This window comes from Manis pentadactyla, chromosome 2 (assembly GCF_030020395.1).
Source record: "Manis pentadactyla isolate mManPen7 chromosome 2, mManPen7.hap1, whole genome shotgun sequence".
NCBI lineage: Eukaryota > Metazoa > Chordata > Mammalia > Pholidota > Manidae > Manis > Manis pentadactyla.
In genome coordinates, this window is record NC_080020.1 from 42,064,765 (window position 1) to 42,089,664 (window position 24,900).

General features: G+C 41.9%; 1 protein-coding gene across 12 annotated transcripts in view; it reads left to right on the forward strand.

Moving 5' to 3' along the window:
* The window catches only part of TENM2 (teneurin transmembrane protein 2), a 1,165,071-nt gene that overhangs the window by 1,007,484 nt on the left and 132,687 nt on the right, over positions 1-24,900 (forward strand). For 10 of the 12 annotated variants that reach the window (XM_057491503.1, XM_057491512.1, XM_057491522.1 and 7 more), the window contains 3 exons: positions 16,066-16,260; positions 21,970-22,170; positions 23,888-24,100. In XM_057491503.1, the coding sequence (XP_057347486.1) occupies positions 16,066-16,260; positions 21,970-22,170; positions 23,888-24,100 (609 nt within the window). The remainder of the gene's footprint in view (positions 1-16,065; positions 16,261-21,969; positions 22,171-23,887; positions 24,101-24,900) is intronic. The other 2 variants (XM_036884772.2, XM_036884776.2) reach the window with 2 other exon arrangements.

The window sequence follows — 24,900 nt, forward strand, 5'->3', positions numbered from 1 at the left end:
CCTATCAGACTGCTGCTCCCAGGGCAGCCATCCCTGAAGCATCTCTCAATAGGCCCCTGCAGCCATGCAGGGCCGGGCAGCATCTTGACAGGTGCCCTTTGGGCTGTGCCATGTTCTAGCTGGTGGCTAGGTTGGCTTCTGCTGCTGGGCCGCAGGCTTCTGGTAGTCCTCTTTGCACCTCAGTGCACCTGGTTTGGTACCCAGAAAGTAGCATGTGCTTTCTAAATGTCTAGAGACTTGAATTTAGGGGACAAGGCTTGTAAAGATGAAAATGTTTCTGGAAAATGTACAAGAACCAAACTGAGTAGTGGAGTACAAGGTTCTAACTTGTCAGAAGAATCATGAAGTGATGAATCAGTGATGAATCAGCCAACTTTGATGTACAAATTTCAAAGGGAGGGAAAGGGAAAAAGGAGGAATAAGAAAAAGGAAAGACATTTACAGAAAAGAAATGCCATTTTTTCCACAGTGTACATGCAATATCTCAGAAGAGCAGAATGATTAAGAATGGAAGCTAGAGAGTTTGAATTTTCTAAGTCTGAATTCATTCTCCTCTAGTTAACTGTACACATTTTAGAGAATTACTTAACCTCTGTGAGCCTCGGTTTTCTCATCTGTAAAATGGGCTGGCAGGGTGGGTGCCAAATAGCATTACTGCCCACGGCATTGCTTACTAAAAAGTAAACATTTCTAAGTGTGTAGAACTGTGCTTGTCATGTGTTAAATGCTTCATAAACAGTAGGTAGTAATAATCTTCATATGCCTTTGAAGTCCGTGTTATTATCCCTATTTATAGGAGAAACAGAGACTGAAGGAAAGCAAGCTACTTGCCCAAGGCCACATAGAGGCCAGATTTTGAGACCATGTATGGCTGACTCTGTGGCTTGTAGCCCGAATGGCCACACAGGAGAGAGGCTTGGCAGGAAACCCCCTTGAAGGGAGGGCGCTGACAACTCTGAGCCCCTACAGACAACTCGGGCTGCCTGACCCTCTGGCTGGCTCTGCCTCTGGCCTGCTGTCCCTCCTCGCCATCAGCCTCTCCCCTTAGTGGACTTCTGCACTCAGGAGAGGAATGACAAGCCACTTAGTCTCCTCCCTACTGGTGGGGGGATCCCCCGCCTCTGTCCCACAAGTGCCTCCCTCAGAATTTCCTGGGCACAGATGCCACTTTCCCTTTCACAGCTGGCCTCCCCTCTCCCAGTGGGAGACACTCAGGTGCCCTGTCCACCCTGTGCATTGTTCTTGCAGACCCTGCATCTTTCACACCTGTCTCCCTCTGCCCCCAGACCCCTCCACTATCCCCGTTAATGCGGAAGGGCCAGGAGCCATTCCACAGCCCACTGCAGTTCTGTAGCTGAATCCCGCCTCTCCTTCCCCACGCCCTGCCCTGAGAAAATGTGCAGGAATTCCTTGGCATCAAAGGCCCAGGCCAGGGGGCTTGAAGCAGATGTACTTGGCACGTGCTTTGCAGAAGGTGACTGAGCAGCCACACTTGGCAAAGTCACGTTTAATAAAACAGTGTGAGAATCACGGCCAAATACTGAAGAAAAACTATATGCTAGGCACTATGTGAAGGGTTTTATATGAATTATGTCATGCCATCTTCACAACATACATCGTTTTCATCCCCATTTCACAGCTAAGGAAACTGGCTCAGGGAAGTTAAGGCCCTTGACCAAGAATGGCTTTAAAACTACGCTCGTGAGAATCGCCATTAACACACAGCTTACTGGGTACCCCACAAAGTTCCTGGAGGAGTCAGTAGGTCTGCGGTACTAGCATTAGCCTAGGGACCTTGTTAAATGTGTAAACACTCGGGCCCCTTGCCAGACCTTCTGAGTCAAAATCAGCATTTTAACTGGATCCCCAGAGGACTCATGCGCATTCATATCTGTGTCTGGATAACATTGCCCTTAAACTCTGCCAAGACTGCCCCGAAAAGAACTGTGAACAGGATCAGCGGCACTTTTACCTCCCCTGCCTCTCCTGCAGCTTGCTGCACAGGCCCGGGGCCTGCGTCCTCAGTTGGCACGGGGCAGTGCCATTATGTGGCAACTTCGTGCAAGTCCACACATGCACCCTGCAGAACCTGGCTGCTCACAAGGTTGCTCGTGCTTGTTGCATTACCAAACACAAATCAGTCAGCCCTCCCTGAGTTAAATTGCTTTGGAGACTAAAAGAAAATTTTTTTTCCTTCTGAAGCTAGAAGATAAGTTGCAGAGCAGCCTTAGAAAGCAGAGTGCCTAACCCTGGGGGAACTACAGGTTCGATACTCACAGAGCTAGGGAAGAACTATGGTTTTAGAAAAACCTTCTGTATTAGGAAATAAATCCATCTTTAGACAGGAGGTCAGCTAGGATGGGGGGCATGAAAGAGGGAGCTTTCCCTCACTCATCCCTCTATAACAGGATAAAAGGGAGTGCTTCTCCTAATGAAAATAATGACAGTCATATATGTAGATTTCTTACTACATGCCAGGCCCCATACATAATACTTTACAGGCATTATCTCATCCTTTTAAAAATACTACAGGGTAGGTACTCCAGAATTCTTAAGTTATTTTAAAGATAAAAAAATCAAGGCTGAAAATAAAATGCCCACAGTCACACAGCTGGTAAGAAACAAAGGGAAGTTCAGGCTGTCTAAGTGGTGAGCCTACACTCTGCGCAGTGCCGTTCTACCTGCTGGGGAGACAGCAGTGAATAAACAGACTCTCCATGTCTTCAGGAAGCTTCCGTAACTCGTGGACACCAATAGCTGGCCAACTCGTCTCATTGCTTGATTGGCAATAAGAATGAAAAGCTACTTCAGTCTGGACCTGGGCTGCAGAAAAGCTTACTGTGTACTCTGAAGAATTTAAATATTCATTATGTAATTAATATTGTTCAGTCACAAAAAAAAAAAAAAAAAAAACTAGATGTTTTTCAAGAGCAGCTTAAGCACTTACCAATTGAGAACTTTTATAACTCTCAAAATGGAGGCATCCCCGTATCTCTACAGGTATTTTAAATGAATTGAATTAATCATAGGCTTAAAAGTCTCTTGCGATCTTCGTTAACTTCCCTGGGTTTAATTAAAACATCTGTGCACTTTTAATTTATCGATTCATCCAACTCATATGTCATGTTTTTAACACACCCCAGCATGCTCTGCATCATTTTTAACCCGATTTCCACTTAACTAAAGCAATTAAATTCACCCCGGATTAATTAAAGCATCCATACTTTCATGCTTAAGTCAGCGTGTGCGTCTTTCCCCACATGGCTCCTGAATGTCAGAGATCTGACACACCTGATGAGTTTTTTGTCCTTCTGGAAATTCTTCCCTGAATCACTTTCTTGCTTATTAATGTGCCTTTTGACAGAACGGGAATGAGGAATTTGGTGCACCTGAACTTTGGCCCCCTGAGCCAGAGATGCTGCCCATCTGTCAGAAGCGTCCTTTGCTCTCCTGTCTTCTCAGGGGTCCTGCTGGCTGTTGCCCCCACTAAGCCCAACTAGAGGGTCTGAGCGTGCTAGGTAGGAAGGTGGGGGCCATTCGGGTCAGAGGGACCCTTCCTGACCCGAATGGCTGGTGAGCTTTGCATTTGTACTTTTGTAATTGCATCTTAGTTCCTCTTTCCACGCTCCACACTCTTCCTACAGAACAGTCCTTTATTGCCCTGCCCATCCAACAGGGAGGGAAAACTGAGGCAACAAGCCAGCAAACTTCTCGGTTGGGCCCAGTGAGCCAGGGAGCTATCCAGACAGTGACAGTTATGCCCCCAAAAGCTACTTTGGGTTTCTGCCCCCATCAACTGTGTTGAACAAATCCCATTTCCCCTCTCTAGGGGTTATCAGTCTTTTAAATGTTTTTTTTTTCCAATCTGATAAGCCCAGAATTACTTTTCCTTATTGTTTCTAATTTACACTTATTTAATTGCTAATGAAGCTGAGTGTCTTTTTATACTTTTATTAGCAGTTTATATTTATCTGTCCTTTGCCTGGGTTTTCATTCGTCTCCTTATTGATTTGTAAAAGCTCTTTGTGTATTTCAATTTCAAACTTTATTCTGTAAAATGTGTTAAAAGTATATCTTCCCAGTGTTGCTCATCCCTTAATTTTGTTGAGGGTGTTCTTTGTCATATAGAAGATTTTAATTTTGTGTGATCAACTCTGTCTTCCTTACATAGCCCCCTCCCAAGAAAATAAACTTAGTCTTCAATATTTTTTCTAATATTTTCCTAGTTGTTTTTTTCTATTTAATCTTTAATCTGTATGGAATTTATTTTTTCCCAGTTATATTGAGAAATAATTGACATACATCACTGTGTAAGTTTAAGGCATACAGTGTGATGGTGTAATTCACATATACTGTGAAATGATTGCCACAATGGGTTCAGCTAATACTCATCTTCTCATATAGATACAATAAGAAAAAAAGATAAGAGAATAAAGGAAAAAATTTTCACCTTGCTATGAGAACTCCTAGATTTACTCTAACTTTCCTTCATATCTTACAGCAGTGCTAGTTGTGGTCATCATGTTGTATGTTACATCATAGTATTTATCTTATAACTGAAAGTTTACACATTTTGACCACGTTCCTCCAGTTCCCACTCTCCACTCCCTTTGAGTCTAGTAACCACAGTCTGATACCTCTTTCTATGAGTTTTTTGGGGTTTTTTTTTTTTTAGGTTCCGTGTATGAGTGAGATCATACAGTATTTGTCTTTCTCTGTATGACTTATTTCACTTAGCAGAATGCCCTCAAGTTCCATCCATGTTGTTGGAAATAGACAGATTCCCTTGTTTTTTATGGCTGAATAATATTTGTGTGTGTGTGTCGATATGACAACTTCTTTACCCATTCATCTATTGATGGACACTTAAGTTGTTCTCATGTCTTGGCTATTGTAAATACTGCTGCTATGAACATGGGGGTGCAGATATCTTTTCAAGTGAGTGTTTTCATTTCCTTTGGGTTTATTCCCAAAAGTGGAATTGCTCAATTATATGGTAGTTGTTTTTTCCAATTTTTTTGAGAAACCCCCATTCTGTTTTCCAGAGGGACTGCACCAATTACAATTCCACCAACAGCATACAGGGTTCCCTTTTCTCCACAAACACATCAGCAATTGTTATTTCTTATCTTTTTGATAATGGCCATTCTAACAGGTTTGAGGTGATAGCTCATTGTGGTTTTAATTTGCATTCCCCTAGTGATTAGTGATGTTGAATATCTTTTCATGAATCTGTTGACTTTTTATCTTCAGAAAAATGTCTGCTCAGGTCCTATGCCCATTTTTTAATGGGGTTGTTTTTGGCTGTTGAGTTGTATGAGTTCTTTATATGTTTTGGATTTTAACCCCATATCAAATATATAATTTGAAAATATTTTTTCCCATTCCATAGTTTATCTTTTCACTTCATTGATGCTTTATTTTGCTGTGGAGAAACTTCTTAGTTTTGATGTAGTGCCACTTGCTTAAGATTTGTTGCTTATGCATTAGGTGTCATATCCAAAAAATTACCAAGACCACTGTCAAGGAGCTTTATTCCTATGTTTTCTTCTGGCAGTTTCATGGTTTCAAGTCTTATCTTTAAGTCTTTAATCCACTTAGAGTTAATTTTTCTGAATGGTGTAATATATGGGTCCAGTTTCATTCTTTTACATGTAATTATCCAATTATCCCAGCACCATTATTGAGATTTTCTCTTTTCTCCATTGAAAATCTTGGCTCCCTTGTCAAATACTAGTTGACCACATATGCTTGGGTTTATTTCTGGGCTCTCATTTTGGTTCCATTGGTCAATTTGTCTGTTTTTATGCTAATAGCATACTGTTTTGATGACTATAGCTTCATAATATAGCTTGAAATCAGGAAATATGACACCTACTGTTTTGTTCTTTCTTAGGATTTCTTTGCTTCAGGGTCATCTGTGATTTCAAAAATGCCATCTTGACAGGGATTGCATTAAATCTGTAAAAGACTTTTAGTAATACTGACATTTTAACATTAAATCTTCCAATCCATGAACATGGGATACTTTTCCATTAATTTGAATTTTCTTCAGTGTCTTTCATCAATCTCTAATAGTTTTCAGTGTAGAGATCTTTCACCTCCTTAAGTTTGTCCCTAAATATTTTACTGTTTTTAATGCTATTATAAATGGGATTGATTTACTTTTTTTTCAGAAATTTCACTTACTGTATAGAAACACTGATTATTTTTACATGCTACTTTTGTATCCTGCAACTTTACTAATTTCATTGATTAAATCTAGCAAATTTTTTTATTAAGTCTTGAGCATTTTCTACATAGAAAATTATGTCATCGGCAAATAGAGACAACTTTATTTCTTCCTTTCTAATTCTGATACCTTTAATCTCTTTTTCTTGCCTGATTGTTCTAGTTAGGATTTTCAGTACTTGATTGAATAGGAGTAGTGAGAATGGGTACCCTTGTCTTTCATCCTTGACCACTGAGTATGTTAGCTGTGGGCTTGTCTTATATGGTCTGTATTATGTTGAGATATGTTTCTTGTGTGCCTAATTTGTTAATAGTTTTAATCAAAAATGTGTATTGAATTTTTTTGAGTGCTTCTTCTTCATCTGTTGAGATGATCATATGTTCTTTCCTTTCATTCTGTTGATGTGATATATAACAGTCATTGATTTGCATGTGTTGAACCATCCTTGCATTCCAGGAATAAACCCCACTTGATCATGGTGAATGTTCCTTTAAATGTGCTATTGAATTCAGTCTCCTAGTATTTTATTGAGAATTTTTACACCTGTATTCATCAAGAATATTGATTTATAGTTTTCTTTTTTACAAATGTCCTTTCTGGCTTTGGTATCAGGATAATACTGGCCTTGTAAAATGAGTTTGGGAGTGTTCCCTCCTGTTTGATTTTTTTTTGAAGAATTTGAGGACTGGTGTTAATTTTTCTTTAAATGTTTTGTAAATTTCACCAGTGAAGATACATGGTCCTGGTATTTCCTTCATTTGGTGAATTTTTTTTTTTATTACTGATTCAGTCTCCTTATTAATAATTGGTCTGTTTGGAATTCTATTTCTTCCTGATTCATTTTTGGTAAGTTGTATGTTTCTAAGAATTTTTCCATTTCTTCTAGGTTGTCCAGTTTATTGGTGAGTAGTTATTCATAGTAGCCTGTTACAATTTTTTTAATATCTTTTATCAGTTGTAATGTCTTTTCTTTCATTTATAATTTTGTTGATTTGAATCCTTTCTCTTTTTCCTTGGTTAGTCTAGCTAAGAATTTGTGAATTTTGTTTATCTTTTCAAAGAACCAAATCATAGTTCTATCAATCTTTTTTATTGTCTTCTTGTTCTCAATTTCATTTATTTCTGTGCTACTTTTATAATCTCTTTCTCCTACTAACTGTGGGTTCAGTTTGCTCTTTTTTTTTTCTAGTTCCTTAAGGCATATAGTTAGGTCGCTTTTTTGAAGTCTTTCTTGCTTCCTAATGTAAGCATTTAATGCTTTGAAATTCCCTCTTAGAACTGCTTTTGTTTCATCTCATAAGTTCTGGTATGTTACATTTCCACTGTTGTTTGTCTCAAGAAACTTAATTTTTTCCTTGATCTATTGGTTATTCAGGAGAGTATTGCTTCATTTCCATGTGCTGGTGAATTTTAGTTTTCACCTTAATATTAATCTCTAGTTTCATGCCATTCTGGTCAGAGAAGATACTTATGTATGATTTCAGTCCTCTTGAATTTGCTAAGAATTGTTTTGTGACCTTGCATATGGTCTATCCTAAAAGAGATTCCATGTATACTTGAAAATTATGTGTATTCTGTAATTGGATAAAATGTTCTATATGTGTCTGGTATGTCCATTTGGTCTATAGAGTTCAAATCAGCTATTCCCTTATCAATTCTCTGGATGATCTATCCATTTTTGAGAAAGGGGTATCAACATCCCCAACTATTATGGTATTACTGTGTATTTCTCATTTTAGCTCTCTGTTAGTTCTTGCTTTATATGTTCAGGCACTCCAATGCTGAGCACATAAATATTTACAATTGTTTTATCTACTTGATAGATTTGTGATAGATTTATCATTACATAATGACCTTCTTTGTCTCTTTTTGTCATTTTTAGTTTAAAATCTATTTTGTCTGATAGAAGTATAGCTACCCCTGCTCTTTTTCTGGTTACCATTTGCTTGAGATGTCTTTTCCCATCCTTTCCTCTTAGTCTACTTGTGTCTTTAAGCTAAAGTGAGTCTCTTGTAGACAGATCTTTGGATCTTCTTTTATCCATTCAGCCATTCTTTGTCTTTTGGTTAGAAAAATTAATCCATTTACATTTAAAGTAATTATTGATAGGTAAAGGCTTATTACTGCCATTTTGTTAATTGTTATTTCTGGTTGTTTTGTAGATCCATTGTATCTTATTTCTTATCCTGCTCTTTTTTGTGTGTGTTTTGATGTCTTTTGGTATCAGTACATCTTTGATTTCTTTATTGTGTTCTTTCATGTAATTGCTATAAGATTTTCCTTTGTGATTACCATGAAGCTTACATGAAATATCTTAAACTTACATCATCCTATTTTAAACTAATAACAATTGCAATAGAATTCATATACTTTACACTTTTACTTCTCCTCCCCCTTACATTTCAGGTTATTGCTATTACAATTTATGTGGTTTTTATATTGTATAACTAATAACTTTTAAACTAAAATTGTGAGTTACACACCACTATTACATGTTGCACAGTCTAACCATAACTATGTTTTTCCATTACCAGTGACACTTATGCTACCTTTTTATCTTCTTAATATGTTAATTAGTGTTCTTTTATTTCTGCTCAAAGAAGTTTCTTTAGCATTTCTTGTAAGGCAGGTCTGGTGGTAGTGAACCCCCTCAGCATTTGTTTGTTCTAGAAAGTCTTTATCCCTCCTTTATTTCTGAAGGAGAGCTTCACTGCATGTAGAATTCTAGGTTGACAGTTACCTTCTTTCAGTAATTCCCTGATCATCCTTTCTCTTTGGGCCTGTAAAGTTTCTGTTATAACTCTGTTATCAATCTGCCATTGGTCTTATGGGGTTCCCTTGTATGTAACTTCTCTTTTCTCTTGTTGCTCTTAAAAACTTTCTTTGTCTAACTTGACAATTTAATTATATGTGTCTTTGGGTTCAGCCTCTTGGGTATCTTTTGGGCCTCATGGATCTAGATGTCTATTTTTCTCCCCAAGTTTGAGAAGTTTTCAACCATTATTGCTTTAAATATACTTTGTGTCCATATTTCTTTCTCTTCTTCTGGAATTCCCATAATGTGGATATTGTTTCTTTTCATTGTGTCCCATAATTCCCATAGGCTTTCCTCACTCTTGTTCTTTTTTTCTTTTTGCTCCTCTGATTGGGTAATTTCAAATGTCCCATACTCCACATTGCTGATTCTTTCTTCTACATGGTCAAGTCTGTTTTTGAAACAATTGAATTCTTCAATCCAGTTATTATGTTGTTTAATTCTAGTGTCTCTGTTTCATTTTTATTGTTGCTGTTTGTTGTTTTTGATGGTTGCTGCTTCCTTGTCAAACTTCCGATTTTGTCCATGCATTGTTTTCCTGATTTCTTTTAGTTGTCTGGCTGTGTTTTCCTGTAGGTCACTAAACTTCCTTAGGAGGGTTATTCTGAATTGTACAGAATAATAGAGCTCCATTTCTCTAGGATCAGTTATTGGAGCCTTATTTGTTTCCTTTGGTTGTATTATGTTTACCTGATTTATTATCATCCTTGATTCCATAGTTTTGTTACCTGCACATTGAAGTGGTCTCCTCCTCCTGACTTTACAGGTTTGCTTTGGCAGAGACAGTCTTCACCGGTTAATTCATTTTAAGTCTCTGAGTGTGTCTGCTGGTAATGTCCTTGGGCAGGTGGGGCCTGCTATTATGGTCTGTTTTGGAGTGAGGCAACTGTTCAAGTTCTGAAGGAAGGGATGAGGATGAGTGCCACTGTCAGAGCAATTGGTCTGGACTGCTTGCCTGCTTCTCTACCCAGGTGAGGCTGGAGGACAGGCTCTGCAGTTGCCTGGATTTTCTGGTCAGTCTTACTAGATGGTCACAACTGAGTATGATTTTCAGTAATATATGGGGCTATGAATTAGCCTCCTTGCCATGGCAGGGCAGCAGGCTAGGACCTAGTGTCTGTACAGCTTATTGTTTGGGGACCAGAATCAGGCTTGAATGTACACTGGATTCTCTGGTCGGGTAAGGCCAAAAGTTTTGCTCTGCAGATAGAGGAAGTGCTCTGTGGTCACGTGCCACTGCAACTGGGACTGATGGGTGAGCTATGCAGCTTCCCATGTGCTGTGGTTAGGTTCCCTGACAAGATAGGTTGAAGGCTATATTCATCAATAAGTGGGCTACAGATAATATTCTCTGCTCAGGCTCAGCTGGAGAAGTAACTATAAAACTGATAAAGCTCTTTTTTGTCTTAACTCAAGCCAACCCACACCCTGAACAGGGCCACTGGCTCTGCTTACCCTGCTCTTAGCTCAGGCACCACTGAGCCACACAGCTTCCAGGAATTGTCACCAGCACTCCTGGTCAGATGGGGACAGAAGACTCTCCATATGGGTAAAGCTATATCTCAGCCCCCTGGCCTAGGTGGGAGGAAAAGGGGCCACTCCAGGCTACCCTCAATTTCCCTACCAGGCTTTATGGCTGGGAGGGACCAGGAGCTCCCCTCAGTCCTGGCTATGAGTTAATCACCCTGCCTGTGCAGAAAGTGGGAAGACTCCAAGCCTGGTATTGCCTTTGCTTTGAGGCAATCAGCTCTGCTCCTCCACTGCCTCCCCCACCTCCTGTCTTGGCTCAAGCACCTCTGAGCCACACAGCATCCAAGAGTTGTCACCCATCCCTCTGGTCAGATGACACTGGAAGGCACTCTCCACAATGGGTGGGGCTGTGGTTTAACACCTTGCCTGGATGTAGGAAAACTAGGCTGTATGTCCTGCAGAATTCCTCATTTGAGGATCCTAATCAGACAGATCTGCACCTCATTGAGTTCCCTGATCAGAGTGTGCATTTGGTTCTGCATATAAGCAAAGCCACTGGTTAAGATTACTACGTGGGCACTGAAGGTAGGAACTCAGTCTGTCGGGATCCCTGTGCTGGTTGTTGCAAGCCCCTCCCCACTTCGCCATCACGGTCAGATTCCCAGTGATTGAGCCCCACAGATTCCTCTGCAGTCCCCATGGTACAAGATCAGAGTAGGGGATCCCACAAGGTGATGCACAAGGCTGGGGGACCCCTGGGTTATCCTTTCCCATTGGAGGAACCAGAGACTCACGGGAGGCGTTTCCACACAGTGCTGTGCTGGTCTTGGGGCAGAGCAATGCGGTCAACGTGTAGCCGCTTCCCCTACCCATCTAAGGTAGTCTGTCTTGGTCTCTGTGATACAGGGCTGCGCTTCAGCCTCACTGCTGTGTTCTAGGATTCTCTCAGTAGTATCTTATTCTTGAAAAGTTGTTAGTTGTTTTTCTTGTGAGGGGGAGTGAGGTCACAATGTTTGTGATGTCACTCTGAAATTTATTTCTGCTTGCAATATACAGTAGAGGCCAAATTTCATTGTCTACCAAGTAGATTGTCAATTGCAGGGACCTAGCAAGAACAAAACCCACCCTTCCTAGCACTGTTTTGCACAACACCAAGCTAAGTCCACAGTCTGGAAAAACAATGGGACACAAGTTTGAGTTTCTAAGACCTTGAACTTTGTTTGCCTCACCTCTGTGACTGAAATACTACATGTTGAAATTTCTCTACCATCTAACCCAGCTACTAGAACATATTAGGTTATTTATAAATATTTATTTACTAACTAGGATGTCAGCCAACCACTTGTTAATGCTATCTTGACAGTTTACCCCACTAAGAAGTTCAAGTATTCGGAAGTCTCTTTTTCAAAGGGGTTTTCAAATTTCAAATAATGTTTAGAAGATACATTATTTGAATGCCCTCTGCATATCTAGCCCAGTCCACAATGACATGTCAAGATGCAGGCATTTTTTTTTCCCCCTCTGCTTGTCTGATTGAGCCTCTTCAACATCTGTACCTTTTATCCAGGTGTTTCTCTACTGCAAGTTCCAAGTAGATGGGACTTGCTTTACTCAAAACAGCAGACGTGGGTGGCTTGTCCTATTACCTCCCACTGAGAAAATATCACTGATAATTCATTTCATCTTTACAAAGAATTTTGGGGGAGAAAAAGAGCTCCAGCTTGATTATTAAAATGAGTTTTACAACATTTAGGTGAATCTAAATTGTGTTGGGTTTTTTTTGTCATCAACCTGTTCATTTGTTAGTAGTTAGTGGCAGCAGTAATTTATTTTTCTTATGCACAAGTCTCAGAGCTTCCATTTACTAGATTTAGTAAAACAAGAATAGTCACTTTGTACAAACATTTCAATTAATTTTAAATAGTAGCTTGAATGCAGTGTTCTGCTCCTGTAGGCATTAAGAAAAGAAAGAGAGGGACATAAAACACTCCACATGCGATTTCAGAACCACCTCCCACCCACAACCATTGCAGACTGAGGAAGAAAAAGATGAGCTCTTTCCATCGGTATTATTTGATGCTCTTCTGGTGGTGGTGGTGGCAGCGGTGATGGTGTGTGTGTGCATTTGAGACATACCGTATCTTTTATTTTATTAACCCTTGGAGTAAGATGGAAATCCAGCTTGGAATTTCATGAGGGAATATTCACTAATTGCAAACCAGATGTCAGCTACCACTTCTGAGTCCTTGAGTCCTTTGAGTCCGTTATGTGTAATGCTCCCATCCACTCTGAGGCAGGTTTTTGAAGGGGAAACTGGATCTCAGAGAAGTGCAGTAATCCTGTCAAAATCCTACAGCTGGTAAGTGACAGGCCAGGTTTTGAACCCAGGTCTTTCTGGCACCATAATCCTTGCTCTTTCCATTTCTACTCTGTACTACTTCTGGGCAGGGTGTGGAGTCAGAGTTGTTTGTCCTATGTCATTTTTTTTAAATCATCTAGATTTAGTGATAGTAAAACTATAAGAAGAGTTATGAATACAGGAGATCCCCAGTTCATATTCAGCCTCCCAACAGAGGATCAGCGCAAGCCTGCGTACCGGGACACTCTGGGTTGCATTAAAGTTTAAGAACATGTGCATGTCAGCCCAGTGGCCACTGGAGGGCGCTCATCTGGCAGTTGCCCTCTGCTCTGAAGGCACATGAATTTAACTAGAGACCTTAATTCCTCTTTAACCAGTCTACTTTTTTTGTATGGTATCAGCCAAGCCCACTGAGTGCCCTGCTTTCCAGAGAACGTCACCATGTTTTGCATTTCTTACCACACTCCCAGTGAGCATGCAGAAAAGATATTGAAGAAAGGCTGCATTAGAATAGAATGTGGAGATCTCTTCTGACCTGACTATTCTCTGTTTTTTTCCCCTGAGTAATTTAAGTAGGTCACAGTTTAAATTTGATTTCCCAGTCACCTGGTTTTGAATAAAATCCATTCTTACCTTCTAGAAAAAAATTTTTTTCCACTACATGGAGTTCATGCAGAAGAGAAACAGTTTCAATATGAATAAAGAAAATAATTGTGACTGTATTTTATCAATTAATAAAGACAATAATTATTTGCTCCTTACCTTTTTTTACCCTCTTCCACCTTTTGAGAGGAAGGAGGGTGTAATAGGGAAGCAGTGGTGGTGATCTGATGTAAACTTTCTCAGTCATTCACGACCGCTTGTCCAGTATAGAACCTCAGGTCAGAACTAGTCTTGGAAGCTCATCTCACTACATATGTGTAGTTGCATTTCTCACTATTTCTATTTCAGCATGCAAGGGTGGAAGTGGGGTAAGAAGTGATGCTGGTTCTAGTCTTATACCAGGAGGTACCTTTAATATTACCTATATCAGAGATGGAAAGTAGGTTTTCCTTTGAATGCCAAATCTGTCTGCTGGCAGGTCTCAGCCTGAACACTGCACTAAAGGATTTAAGGCTCAGGAGAACCAGATGTCATGATCAATTAATGATGTCTGCAGAGGTTCAGGAAGAGAGAATAGTAGTTCTTGTACACACATTTGCCGTCCCTGACCTAGAGCTAAGTGTAGGTTTCATGAGGAACTGACAAGGAACAAATTTTGTCTTCAAAGCCTTCTCAAAACTTGGAGAAAGCCTATATTTTTCTCATGCTGGTTCACATCTGCACAATGCCTAATTTGAATCTTGGGCACCCTGAGTTCAAACCTCTTTCTTCTACCTTCTTTTAGACAGCATAGGTAGCAACTCTGTACAGATCTCTGCTTAGGTATCCTGGAAATAAAAAGCATACTCCCTACACTTAAAGAGAGTTCATCTCAATTCAGTATGTTTTTGATGTTCTCACTTTTGAACTCATTATCTTTCTCTGGTAGATTCATATGGATAAGAATTCTGGGAACTGTACCCCAAATTACTTTCACAGCTATCCTATTATAAACCATTTTGGGGGATATTCCGTCAATCATATGTCAACTGTTGAGATGTTTTTGTTTCAGATCAGCTAACAATTAAGGTACAAAATCCACTTTCCCCAAAAAAGGCACTGTGTATGCAGCAAGGGTCCACCCCAGAAACTGTTCTTTCCAACGTCTTTCATAAATAGTTATTTAGTGATCGCACATAACCACACCCCTGCCACTTGGAAATACCAGAATATCAGGAACATAGGAGAAATAGTTATTTAAGCCAACACTAATGAATGCAGTGCTGGAGGTACTCAACAGTAATAAGCACGGTCCTGTCCTAGAAGAGTTTACTGTATCTTTAGGAAATTAGACATTCACAGAAGGAGTTAATTACTTTAAAAACCAAATAGAAACATGACAATAATGGGATTGATAAATCAAGGTGGAGCCTGACTAGGGAATAATCTGATTGACCAGAGAGTAATCTGATTAGATAGGTAATTGCTTCATAGGACAAGGAGATCCCTTGGTTTTTACCTACACATGTACATGTAGAATTCTTAGAATATGTGCATTCCTAAACATCAGCAAACCAGGGGTCAAACATCTGTCTTGGTCATTTCTGCAGGTCTCTGAATGCCAGTGCCATAGCCTGGAGCCATATCTTCCTTATAGGCCCAAATTAGATGACAGGTTGGAAACTGAAGTTCTTAAACTGATTCTGGAGTGAAAAGTCCAAGCGTCAGGGTGAAACTAACTCCCACTTTTGGTGATCTCTCTAAGTGTGGAATTGGCATGATTGAGGCCAAACTGGTGAAAATTATTGGTAATCTCATACTGGACAATCCCTACTGATCGGCAGCCTTCTTCCCATCAATAGGTGCAAGTGGGTCCCAGCTAAGATGTGAACAGCTAGAGGTTTCATGTCTGCAACCTGCCCTCCCCATTCCTGTTATTTTAATAGACCAGGCATATTTAATCTTTATACTTTATTATACACGATATGCTTTGAAATAGGCACAATTTCTTCATGGTCTAGATAAATAAACTGAAGCATAGGAGATTGTGTCTCAACTGTGGCCCATCTCCTTCTTTTTTAATGAACATAAGCTTATCAGGAATAGAAGCCACTTAACCTAGGGGTAAAATAATCAGCAAAATGGGTTCTGATCCGCAGTACCGAAAACAGCATGTGAGTCCATGCCGTGTAATTAAGGGCATAGCTTAGTATGGGCCTGTCTGGTTTTCAGTGGGGCTCTCTGCTTTGTGAGCTTTGTGACTTCAGCCACCTAACTTGACCAGTCTGAACCTCATCTGCAAAATAGGGATCATGATCTAGCCTCCGATTCATAGAGTGCATGATGATCAAGTAATAAGGTGCACATAAAGCACTCTATGCCATGCCTGCCACACAATAAGCATTTAACTGGTGGTAGCTGCTGTTACAGTAGCATTTTTGTTGTTATCGATGTGGTGGTATTGTTTATTGGAAGATGGCCCTGCACCTCCATGTCCAAAGTTCTCAGCCCTAGAACACTGCAAGCCCAGCGGAGGCTGCCTTAAACTAACACAGCCCTTCAGGCACTGGCCCCCGTGACCCGGTGCTCTTTCTCTGGTTTTTGCAGCCGCCTGCCCCGTCCTGTGCAGCGGGAACGGACAGTACTCTAAAGGGACATGCCAGTGCTACAGTGGCTGGAAAGGTGCGGAGTGTGATGTGCCCATGAGTCAGTGCATCGATCCTTCGTGTGGGGGCCACGGCTCCTGCATTGATGGGAACTGCGTCTGCTCTGCTGGCTACAAAGGCGAGCACTGTGAGGAAGGTGAGCGCCGCAGGGCCTGGCTGGGCAGCAGTGGGGGCGGGAGGCGTTCGCTGTGGGGACCTTTCTGACGAGCCCAGTCCCGGGCTTCACGTTTTGCAAGGGAAACTTCCACATTTTTCAATGGAAAACTTGAAACCCCTTGGCCTTGATGGACTTCTGAAGCTGTAGAAGAGTGGAGCTGTTCTGGAAAGAATGTTTTGTTTCACCCTTCTTTATGTTAAGTAGCTCCTTTACTCTTCCTTTGTTTTTCTCTTAAAATTGCTTTCCCTGCCTTTGTCTTTCTTCTCTTTCCCGCTACTCCTCCTCCTCCCCTTCTTGCTCCTTTTCCTTTTCCCGCCCACTATCTTTCTTCTTTTCTTCTGCTGTAATTAAAGACCTTTGAATCTGGAATGATTAAAGGTAACCAGGAGAGGGGAAAAAAAAAACCCAAGAATGCATAATCCCCCATCTTCCCCAGAACTGCTTTTTTTACTGTTGCTAGTAATCTAAGACCGTTTACATCTGTGTAAATACTTCAGCAAAAATTAATATCAATAGAAAGCAGTCAGGCTTGCAAGACTATAGGTACCCGTGTCATTTAGAGACACCATGTAGAGCAAATTATCCTGGTTACCTACAATCACACAAAATTAGAGGCGAGTGGGTGAGCAGTGAGAGGGCTGGATGGGCCGAATCCTGAAGAGCTAGCTCACTGTAGCATGCATTGAAGTGGCCTCTAGAGCACATGGGCAAAAATCCGGAGATGGGATAAACTGAATCTGATCCGATCAAACATGATTAGGGATCAGATGAGTGGGGCATGGGGGAGGGGAGCGCAGGAATAGAGAGAAAAAGCACCTCTCCGGAGGTGTTCTGAAGCCAGCTCTAACTAGTCCTAGTTACTCTGGTTAGTACTTTTAGAAAAGTTATTTGGTACCAAGGTGTGGGACCAGTAAGGCAAGGGAACTCAGCAGAGCTGTCTGGCCTGCCCTGTTCTGTATTTGCCCGTCTACCAGTGGTTGCCCATCCACTGTCTCTCGCCATGTAAAGCATCAGCCTCTGTTGGCAGGAAGCTGAGACCGTGATGCCCTGGGTCCCTCACCCACTGCAGGTTTGGTTGTCTGCAGCTGAACACCTTTCCTCTCCATCCATCTCTCAGTGAACGGTCCCCATGCAACTCAAACCGCCCTCTCCCCTCCCACGGTCCCAGGGAAGAAAGAAATGTCAACAAAGTAAAGGCTCAAGCAGAGCCCACGCCTGCCCAGCAGGAGACAGCTTGAGGCAGCCACCCAGAGGAGACCCTTTGGGGCATCACACGCCCTTGTTCTCTCTTGGTTTCCTGCTGCCAAGGCGACAAGGAGTCTCCAGTGCTGCGAGGTTCTCAGACACTGTGAGTCAGTTTCCCGCACCACTGACTCAGGGTTCTCCAGGGTTGACAGAGTAACCCGATGTTGCAGCCCTCACCGTAAAGTAATGACAGGGCCTTATACTTACATACAAATCTGAAGGCTTCCCTGGTGAAATCTCCCATTTAATGGTTTTCAAAACTATGGCTGTGGAGTCAGCTCCCATGACCTCATTCTTCTAAAATTTTCTAGTACATCAGTGGTAACGCCCTTAATGGGGCCCAGAAGTCTGACCTCCAGATCTTCACTTGTTCAACTCTCTCTATATTTTTCTCCTCTATTATAAAAGGTAGCCTCCCTCTGTCAGCATCATAAAACCAAATTGCGAGTTTGGATGGAGGAAGTACTGATTTAATAACCTGCTTGAAAGGTTAAAGTTCTTAAAGATAAACAGATTGCAGGAGGCAAAGTTGCATTCACTGAAAACAAGAGAGAGGCCAGTAATGTGACAAGAAGGTTGAAACGACCTTTTGCATCCAGCCTTTGGTGAGAGGGAGTGACAGAGCAATGACATTGCCCATCTTCAGATCTTTCCCCTCTAGTAAAGATTGTGCATATCTGTATGAGTGGAATGTCAAGTGATTTCTCAACTTTCTTACCCACCCACCGAGTGTCATTTGAATGTTCAGAATGAATTAACCGAACAACAAAACAAGCCACTGGAACACTGTGAGAGGATGAAATCTCCCCTATTGATTTCTGCTACCCAAAAAAGAATGAACCCAGGTGATTCATATGCTGTTTTCAAAGTAGGAAATGGAATTAGAAAGTCTGGATCAGCACTTTTTCTTCCATTTAGCTTTTTTATTTCTGATATTCATCATAGTCATAGCGTTCAAACAGTTTACCTGAAATGGCCATGACAACGAAATCGATAGTTGCCATCCTCCATTTTTGCTGCATAAACATTGCTGTACTATTAGCAAATTTGCACAAGAAAATGAAAGGACATATTCGTGAGGTTTCATTCAATGACGTCTGGGAGAGTGGGAAGGTGATCAGAGAGGAACTGACATACTAGTTCAAGTCAGCCATGTTTTCATGTCAGTTTCATGGTTGAGTCATTTTTCAATGACATTTAACTTCATAAATGTAATTCATAGTTCTTCAGGGGTTTATAGTACATATTGTTTGTAAAACTCCTTGACCTCCTTTTTTATCCTTAGGGATAGAAATTGCATTCACAACCCTTTTTCGTCAAACCTACAGAGGGCCCGAGACTAAATGAGTTCTAATGATTCCACCTGCCAGGGGGCTGGTGTTGTAAGGCACATGGCACTTAGCTAGTAAAGGCCACTGTCCCCCTTTTAAGTATAATATCATTTCTATTTATAAAGCTTCATAAAATGCTACAGTTCCTCCTGCCTGCTAAAGACTTGAAGGATGTGGCCAGAAGACCATCTTATGAAATTGGTACCAAATTTAAAATTCCTGGTGAGAACTGCTCTTCTTAAAGTCTGAATTGAGTTATTCCATCAGCTGCTATAATTATATAGCACAAAGGGCATATTTACTGGTATCACTGACCAGAGAAAGGGTTAGTGCTTATTTCTAAGTACAATAAATCATTCTTTTGATGACACTCCACTCCCAGGCTAATAAATCTCAGTGGATTTTCCTCCTTTCTTCATATTATAATTCAGAATAGAGAAGAGAAAGCTAATTACTTGGAAGAAAAGTACAATTTTCTTTTATATATATATATATGTATATATATATATATAATATATATTTTATATATATATATTTATATTTATTTTATATTTCTTTTATATATATATATGTATATATATAATATATATTTTATATATATATATGTTTTTTATTTCATCCTTTTAAGAAAAAGATTATGATACAGTTTTTGAATTTTTTTGAGCACTTCTAGCTGTTGGCACCTCACCAAACATTTTAAATGGCTAATTATAGGTAGAGAGTAATTTTTGAGGCACATAGCACCGAGATATTTTCATATATATTTTTATTTTGCTATATTAGAAATGGGGACAGAGGAAAAAAACTGGAACTTTAAGATCTCTTATTAGAATAATATGGACAAGATTGATTCTGAGTCAGTTAGTTCACAATTTGCAGATCCCAAATTACACAGCATTCTTTCCAAAAGCACGAAGTTGTTAGCACAGTTTCTATTTCTTGTCAGTCCTTCACACTCGACATTTGTGTCAAAACGACAAATGCTTATAGCAAAGCCTGTCATTCACTCTTGCAGCAATCATGAATTGAACATCTACTGTACTCCCTTACCTGTGCCAGGCCTGAGACAGCAGAGGCATTACATGGCCTTTGTGTAAATGTCTTCCATGTGTTTGACCCTTTCAGTTTCTTTATATCCAGATGTGTTCTACCACCATGAATGAAGCGAATCTGAAGGTATCAGAAAGGGTTAGTACCATCTGGAATTAAAATCCCCAAGATAGTGAATCAACATGAAAATGATTGTAACCAAAGCAAGTAACATCTTAACAAACATCTCCAACTAATAATCACTGAAATTCACCTTTCTGAGAGTATATTTCTGATTTTCTTTTAAATCAGTGGCAGCTTCCATTTCCCCATGGCTCAGATAGCTTTAGAGTGATTTTCCATAGATAATATCTTCCTGAGAAGAACTGAAGGGGATCCTGAGAAGCACCTCTTAGCACTGAATATTCTTATTTTTGCCTCAAGAGACAGGCACTCTTTGGAAACTTCATGGAATACTGTGGTTTCTAATAAATCCAAATTCCTCAAGTCTGATGTCCCCCAGATTGAAATAGTGTGTGGCATGGATAATCTAAATAATGTGTTATTTGGAGCCAGTGTATCATCAATTTTAAAACACACCATTATTTCGTATACCATTAAGACAGGGGGAAAAAAAGAAACTATACTACAAAAAGCTGGGACCCCAAGGGGTTACCATCCGAGTGTTATGGTGAACTATTTACAGACCAGAATTCGTGCATGTTTCAATCTTGGCATTGGGCAAAGAGAAATCAAAATCTTCTCTGAGATTTGAACTACAAAATGGCACACATACTCTCAAGGGACTGAGTAACACTCTCCGTGTGGTCTGAAAAACCTCAAGAAAAGAATTTAAGGTCATCTTAAGCTGGCTGTGCCCCAGATGCTAGCAAAAGCAAATGCTCTAATCTAGGCCAATGAGCCTGATTTCTAAGCTGCTAAAATGAGAGAGAAATATATGTGGTAGTCAAATAAAGTGATGTGACCTCCCTATTTCTTTGATCCACAAGGCAACATCTGACATGGCTGCAGAACCAGCATTCTGTTCAAACCACTGTGTACAGGGCACAGTTCTCCAAGTGCCACTGCATCACCTCCTGGGAACACCTAAGGAAGCTGGTCTGCAGCTAAAAAGCCCTGCTTATTCAGCCCTGAGGCTGGATGAATACAAGGTTTGGGGTTACATTCTCATACAAATATCCTATCCTCAAGAACTGGCCTTGGCAGCTCAGTCCTCTCCCCACTTTGAGTTGATTCCCGAATAATAATCTTCAAGTTACCTACTGGACATAGCCGCTCTGATTATTGAAATGGCCAAACAAGCAGACCAGAAACTGGCAAGAAGGGCAGTGCCTGGAATCTGACCATTAATTCATCTGATTGGCAGTCTGGAGGAAGGTCAGTGTCAAGGCCAGAGACTCACCCATCCAGTGCACTCATGACTACGCGGAGGAAGGTTACCCCTTTTGGATGACCTTCTTTACCTTCACACCCAACTTCACCTCTTCCACCTGCACATTTACTAATTCCTTCAGTAGATGTTGCTCAGAGGATGAAAACTAATTTTAGACTTAGCCTAAGTGAGACTTAATTAGGCAAGTGACTCATTTATAAGTTTCATTGGTTTCCCTTTTAATCCTTTGTTGCCCTCGAAGTCAAGTATTAGTGATGTTAGAATGAGCCTCTCTCCTTTCCTGTCTGACAGGGATAATCAGGTTTGGACATACATGTACAGACATCACCAATTTTCATGTTTCAGTCTCAGAAGCTCAGATATGGTTCAATTAAGTTACTAATGTTTATAAGCACAAGGTTCTTAAAGTTGAATGACACCTCTCTGATTCCTCCTGATTCCCCTTTATTCTCTTATATTCTCTTCAAGTTTGAGATTTGGTGTTTTACAAATAAAAGTCTTTAATTCCTTACAGGTGTTCTTCAAGGGACCACGTGTTGGCTGGGCTGCTCCACTTGTTTGTGAGTGGAGAGGAATTGACAAACCACTGGTCCATCTGCAATAAGCTGGTGTCTCCTGGCCCATCCCTCATCAGTGACAGAAACTTTTCCTCTGTTTTTTTTTTTCCAGTCGATTGCTTGGATCCTACCTGCTCTAGCCATGGGGTCTGTGTAAATGGAGAATGCCTTTGCAGCCCCGGCTGGGGTGGTCTAAACTGCGAGCTGGCAAGGGTCCAGTGCCCGGACCAGTGCAGTGGGCATGGCACTTACCTCCCTGACACGGGCCTCTGCAGCTGCGATCCCAACTGGATGGGTCCCGACTGCTCCGTTGGTAAGCCAAGAGGTTTTCCCTGTGCTTTCCTAGTACTCGCACCCTGTGTCCCTTCCGTGAGCCCAGGCGGATGGGCAGCTACGTGTCCCACTGAGCTCGGGACAGCAGGGCTCGGCTATGGCACAGTGCCTCTCTTACCTTCTTCTCCTCGGTCACGAAGTCTGTGATCCTGAGAAACAAGAACACCACGTAGGTTCTCGTGCCTCGTTGGTCCGTCACCGCAGATGGATGAGGGCCTGGGAGGGATGCTTCCACTGGCATTATAGGTTTTCTTATCTACACTCCCTAAAGGTACCAGAAAACAAAACAGAGCAATTCAGTCCCAGGCAAACTGAATGGAAGGTCCTGTAAAATACAAAAGAGGCTCCCTCGGGGTGCCGTGTGAACATGTTGTAAAACTCTGCAATACTCCGGTGACAGGAAAATAATGAAGTTGCACTGTATACTTTATTTTCCTAAAATTAAGAGTATGTGTCTTAGACCTCCCAAGTGACCTTAAAATGGAACGGTTCAGCAGTTCTGGCCAGCCCCCACCCTCCCAGGTACGGTTCTGCTCACCCTGACAAGTGCCCATCCAAGCAAGTGATCTTCATTCCGCCCCCTTCCTCCGGACAGTGAAGCAGCTGTCAGACTGCCAGGGCTATCAGGAAGGGAATATATGTGGAGCTTTGCCTACAATGGGAAAGGAATGAATATTTCATTCCAGAAAGTGAAAAAGAAACGTCAATTCAAATGGGCTATGTTGGGAGGTCTTCTCAGCCCACTCACCTCTGGCTTCAACTCTGATGCCCGTGATCCAGGCCAAGCTCTTCAGAGGACGGGGGCAGAGGCAGCCCTAGCCCCAAGGCCCCACCGTGCGGCCGGCGTGCCGTGTGACTTGGAGCCGCTGGCCCTCCCGGTGTGGTTTCCCCTCCCCTGGCCCCCTGAGCCGTGCTGCCCGTGGGTGGCTATTGTAAGGATGAATGTCTGGCATGTGCTTGTCCTCGAGTGAGAGGTCTGGAAGGCCAGAGAGTGCATATCTGTCTGTCTGTCTCCTCTCCAACCACAAAAGACTTTGAGCTCCTTTGAGAAAGAGGCTGTGTAAGGGCAGCACAATTATGTGGTCATCACTGCCACCAAGGTGGCAATCCGGGCGCTGGGTGGGTGTGCGGTCAGCATGGGGTTGGGGCTGCTGGGTCCCCAGCTGGCCTGTGGTCAGTTCAGGCTCTCCACAGGGAGAAACTCCCAGCTGGCTAGGGAGTCAGGGTCCACAGATGTCTTTTCAGGTGGGCACTTCCTAGGTAGCTTTGCCAGACTCGGTGGCCCCTCCATCCTGTCTGACCTTCTCCTGGGATAATCTCAAGCTCTAGAACAGTGGTCCTCACCCTCTAGTGCACATCAAACCCACCTGGAAGACTTGCTAAAACAAATTTCTGGGCCCACTTCCATAATTTTTAATTCAGGAGATCCACTCAAGGCACAAGAATTTGTATTTTTAGCAGGTTCCAAGGAGATGATGATGCTGCTGGTCCAGGGAGCCCACTGTGAGAACCACTGCTCTAGAAAATGCCTAACAATGAATTAATCCCCAGGCAGTGGAGAGACAGGCCTCCCAAGATGACATACCTGCTGCGCCCTGGGGCCTGCTCCAGGGTCCCAGGCCATGTATGTGGTCTGGCCCCCAATGGAGTGTTTCACCAGCTGTGGTATTGAGCTGTAATCATTGTTTTTCTTCCAGAAGTGTGCTCAGTAGACTGTGGCACTCACGGCGTCTGCATCGGGGGAGCCTGCCGCTGTGAAGAGGGCTGGACAGGCGCAGCTTGTGACCAGCGCGCGTGCCACCCCCGCTGCATTGAGCACGGGACCTGTAAAGATGGCAAATGTGAATGCCGAGAGGGCTGGAATGGTGAACACTGCACCATTGGTAGGCAAACGGCAGGCACCGAAACAGGCACATATTGCTTTATTTTCATAAATCGTAGATCTATAGTAATGGTCGTGCATTGCAACTGGCTGTTCCTTCAGGGACACGAGTGCTCCCCAACATTCCCGCTGCCTCTCCAAATCGCCAAGGGGATAGAGAGGGGGAAAGCAAGGTCCCAGTTGGAAAGGCTTTCCCTTCTATCCTGAGTTCCAGATTGGGAGACAAGGGACCAGACCAGATGAGAAAATCCATCCAAATTACTGAGCTTGGGGAGGAAGAAATGCACACGCATGGGAAATTGTCAGGGCCAGGACGTTTCATGCATTCTAAATGACTATGGTCTGCAAGTCTCCCCTTTGGGAATACTTACCCAGCAGGCTTGATCTCTGGATCCCTGCTTGCTGGCAACAATTAAACTCACTTATTTTAGACCAGGTTAGATATAGGCAGGACCCCCAGGTTTCCTGGGTAGCCAGGTACCACTGTAATAGGTGTGAGCGTTCTCTTGCTGTCACACAACATGGCTTCATCCTTGGGCTCCAACCCTCCCCATCACCACCACCATCGTTAAATGTCTCCTCTGGCCCCACCTCATTCTCACTCAGCCACCTCTGTATATAAGCATCTGGACCATGAATATTTTTTGAAAGGTCATTTTCTTTTTTGAGAAGCAGGAGTTCTCAAGTTTCTTCAGTTTTGTTTTTGTTTGTTGTCATTATCGTGGTTTGGGGTAGGGTAGTATTGGGTTGGATGTATCCAATTATCTCTTAAATTGAGAAGAAGGAGCCAGAGCTCTCTGGTTTTCTACAAGTCTCCAACAGTTGGAT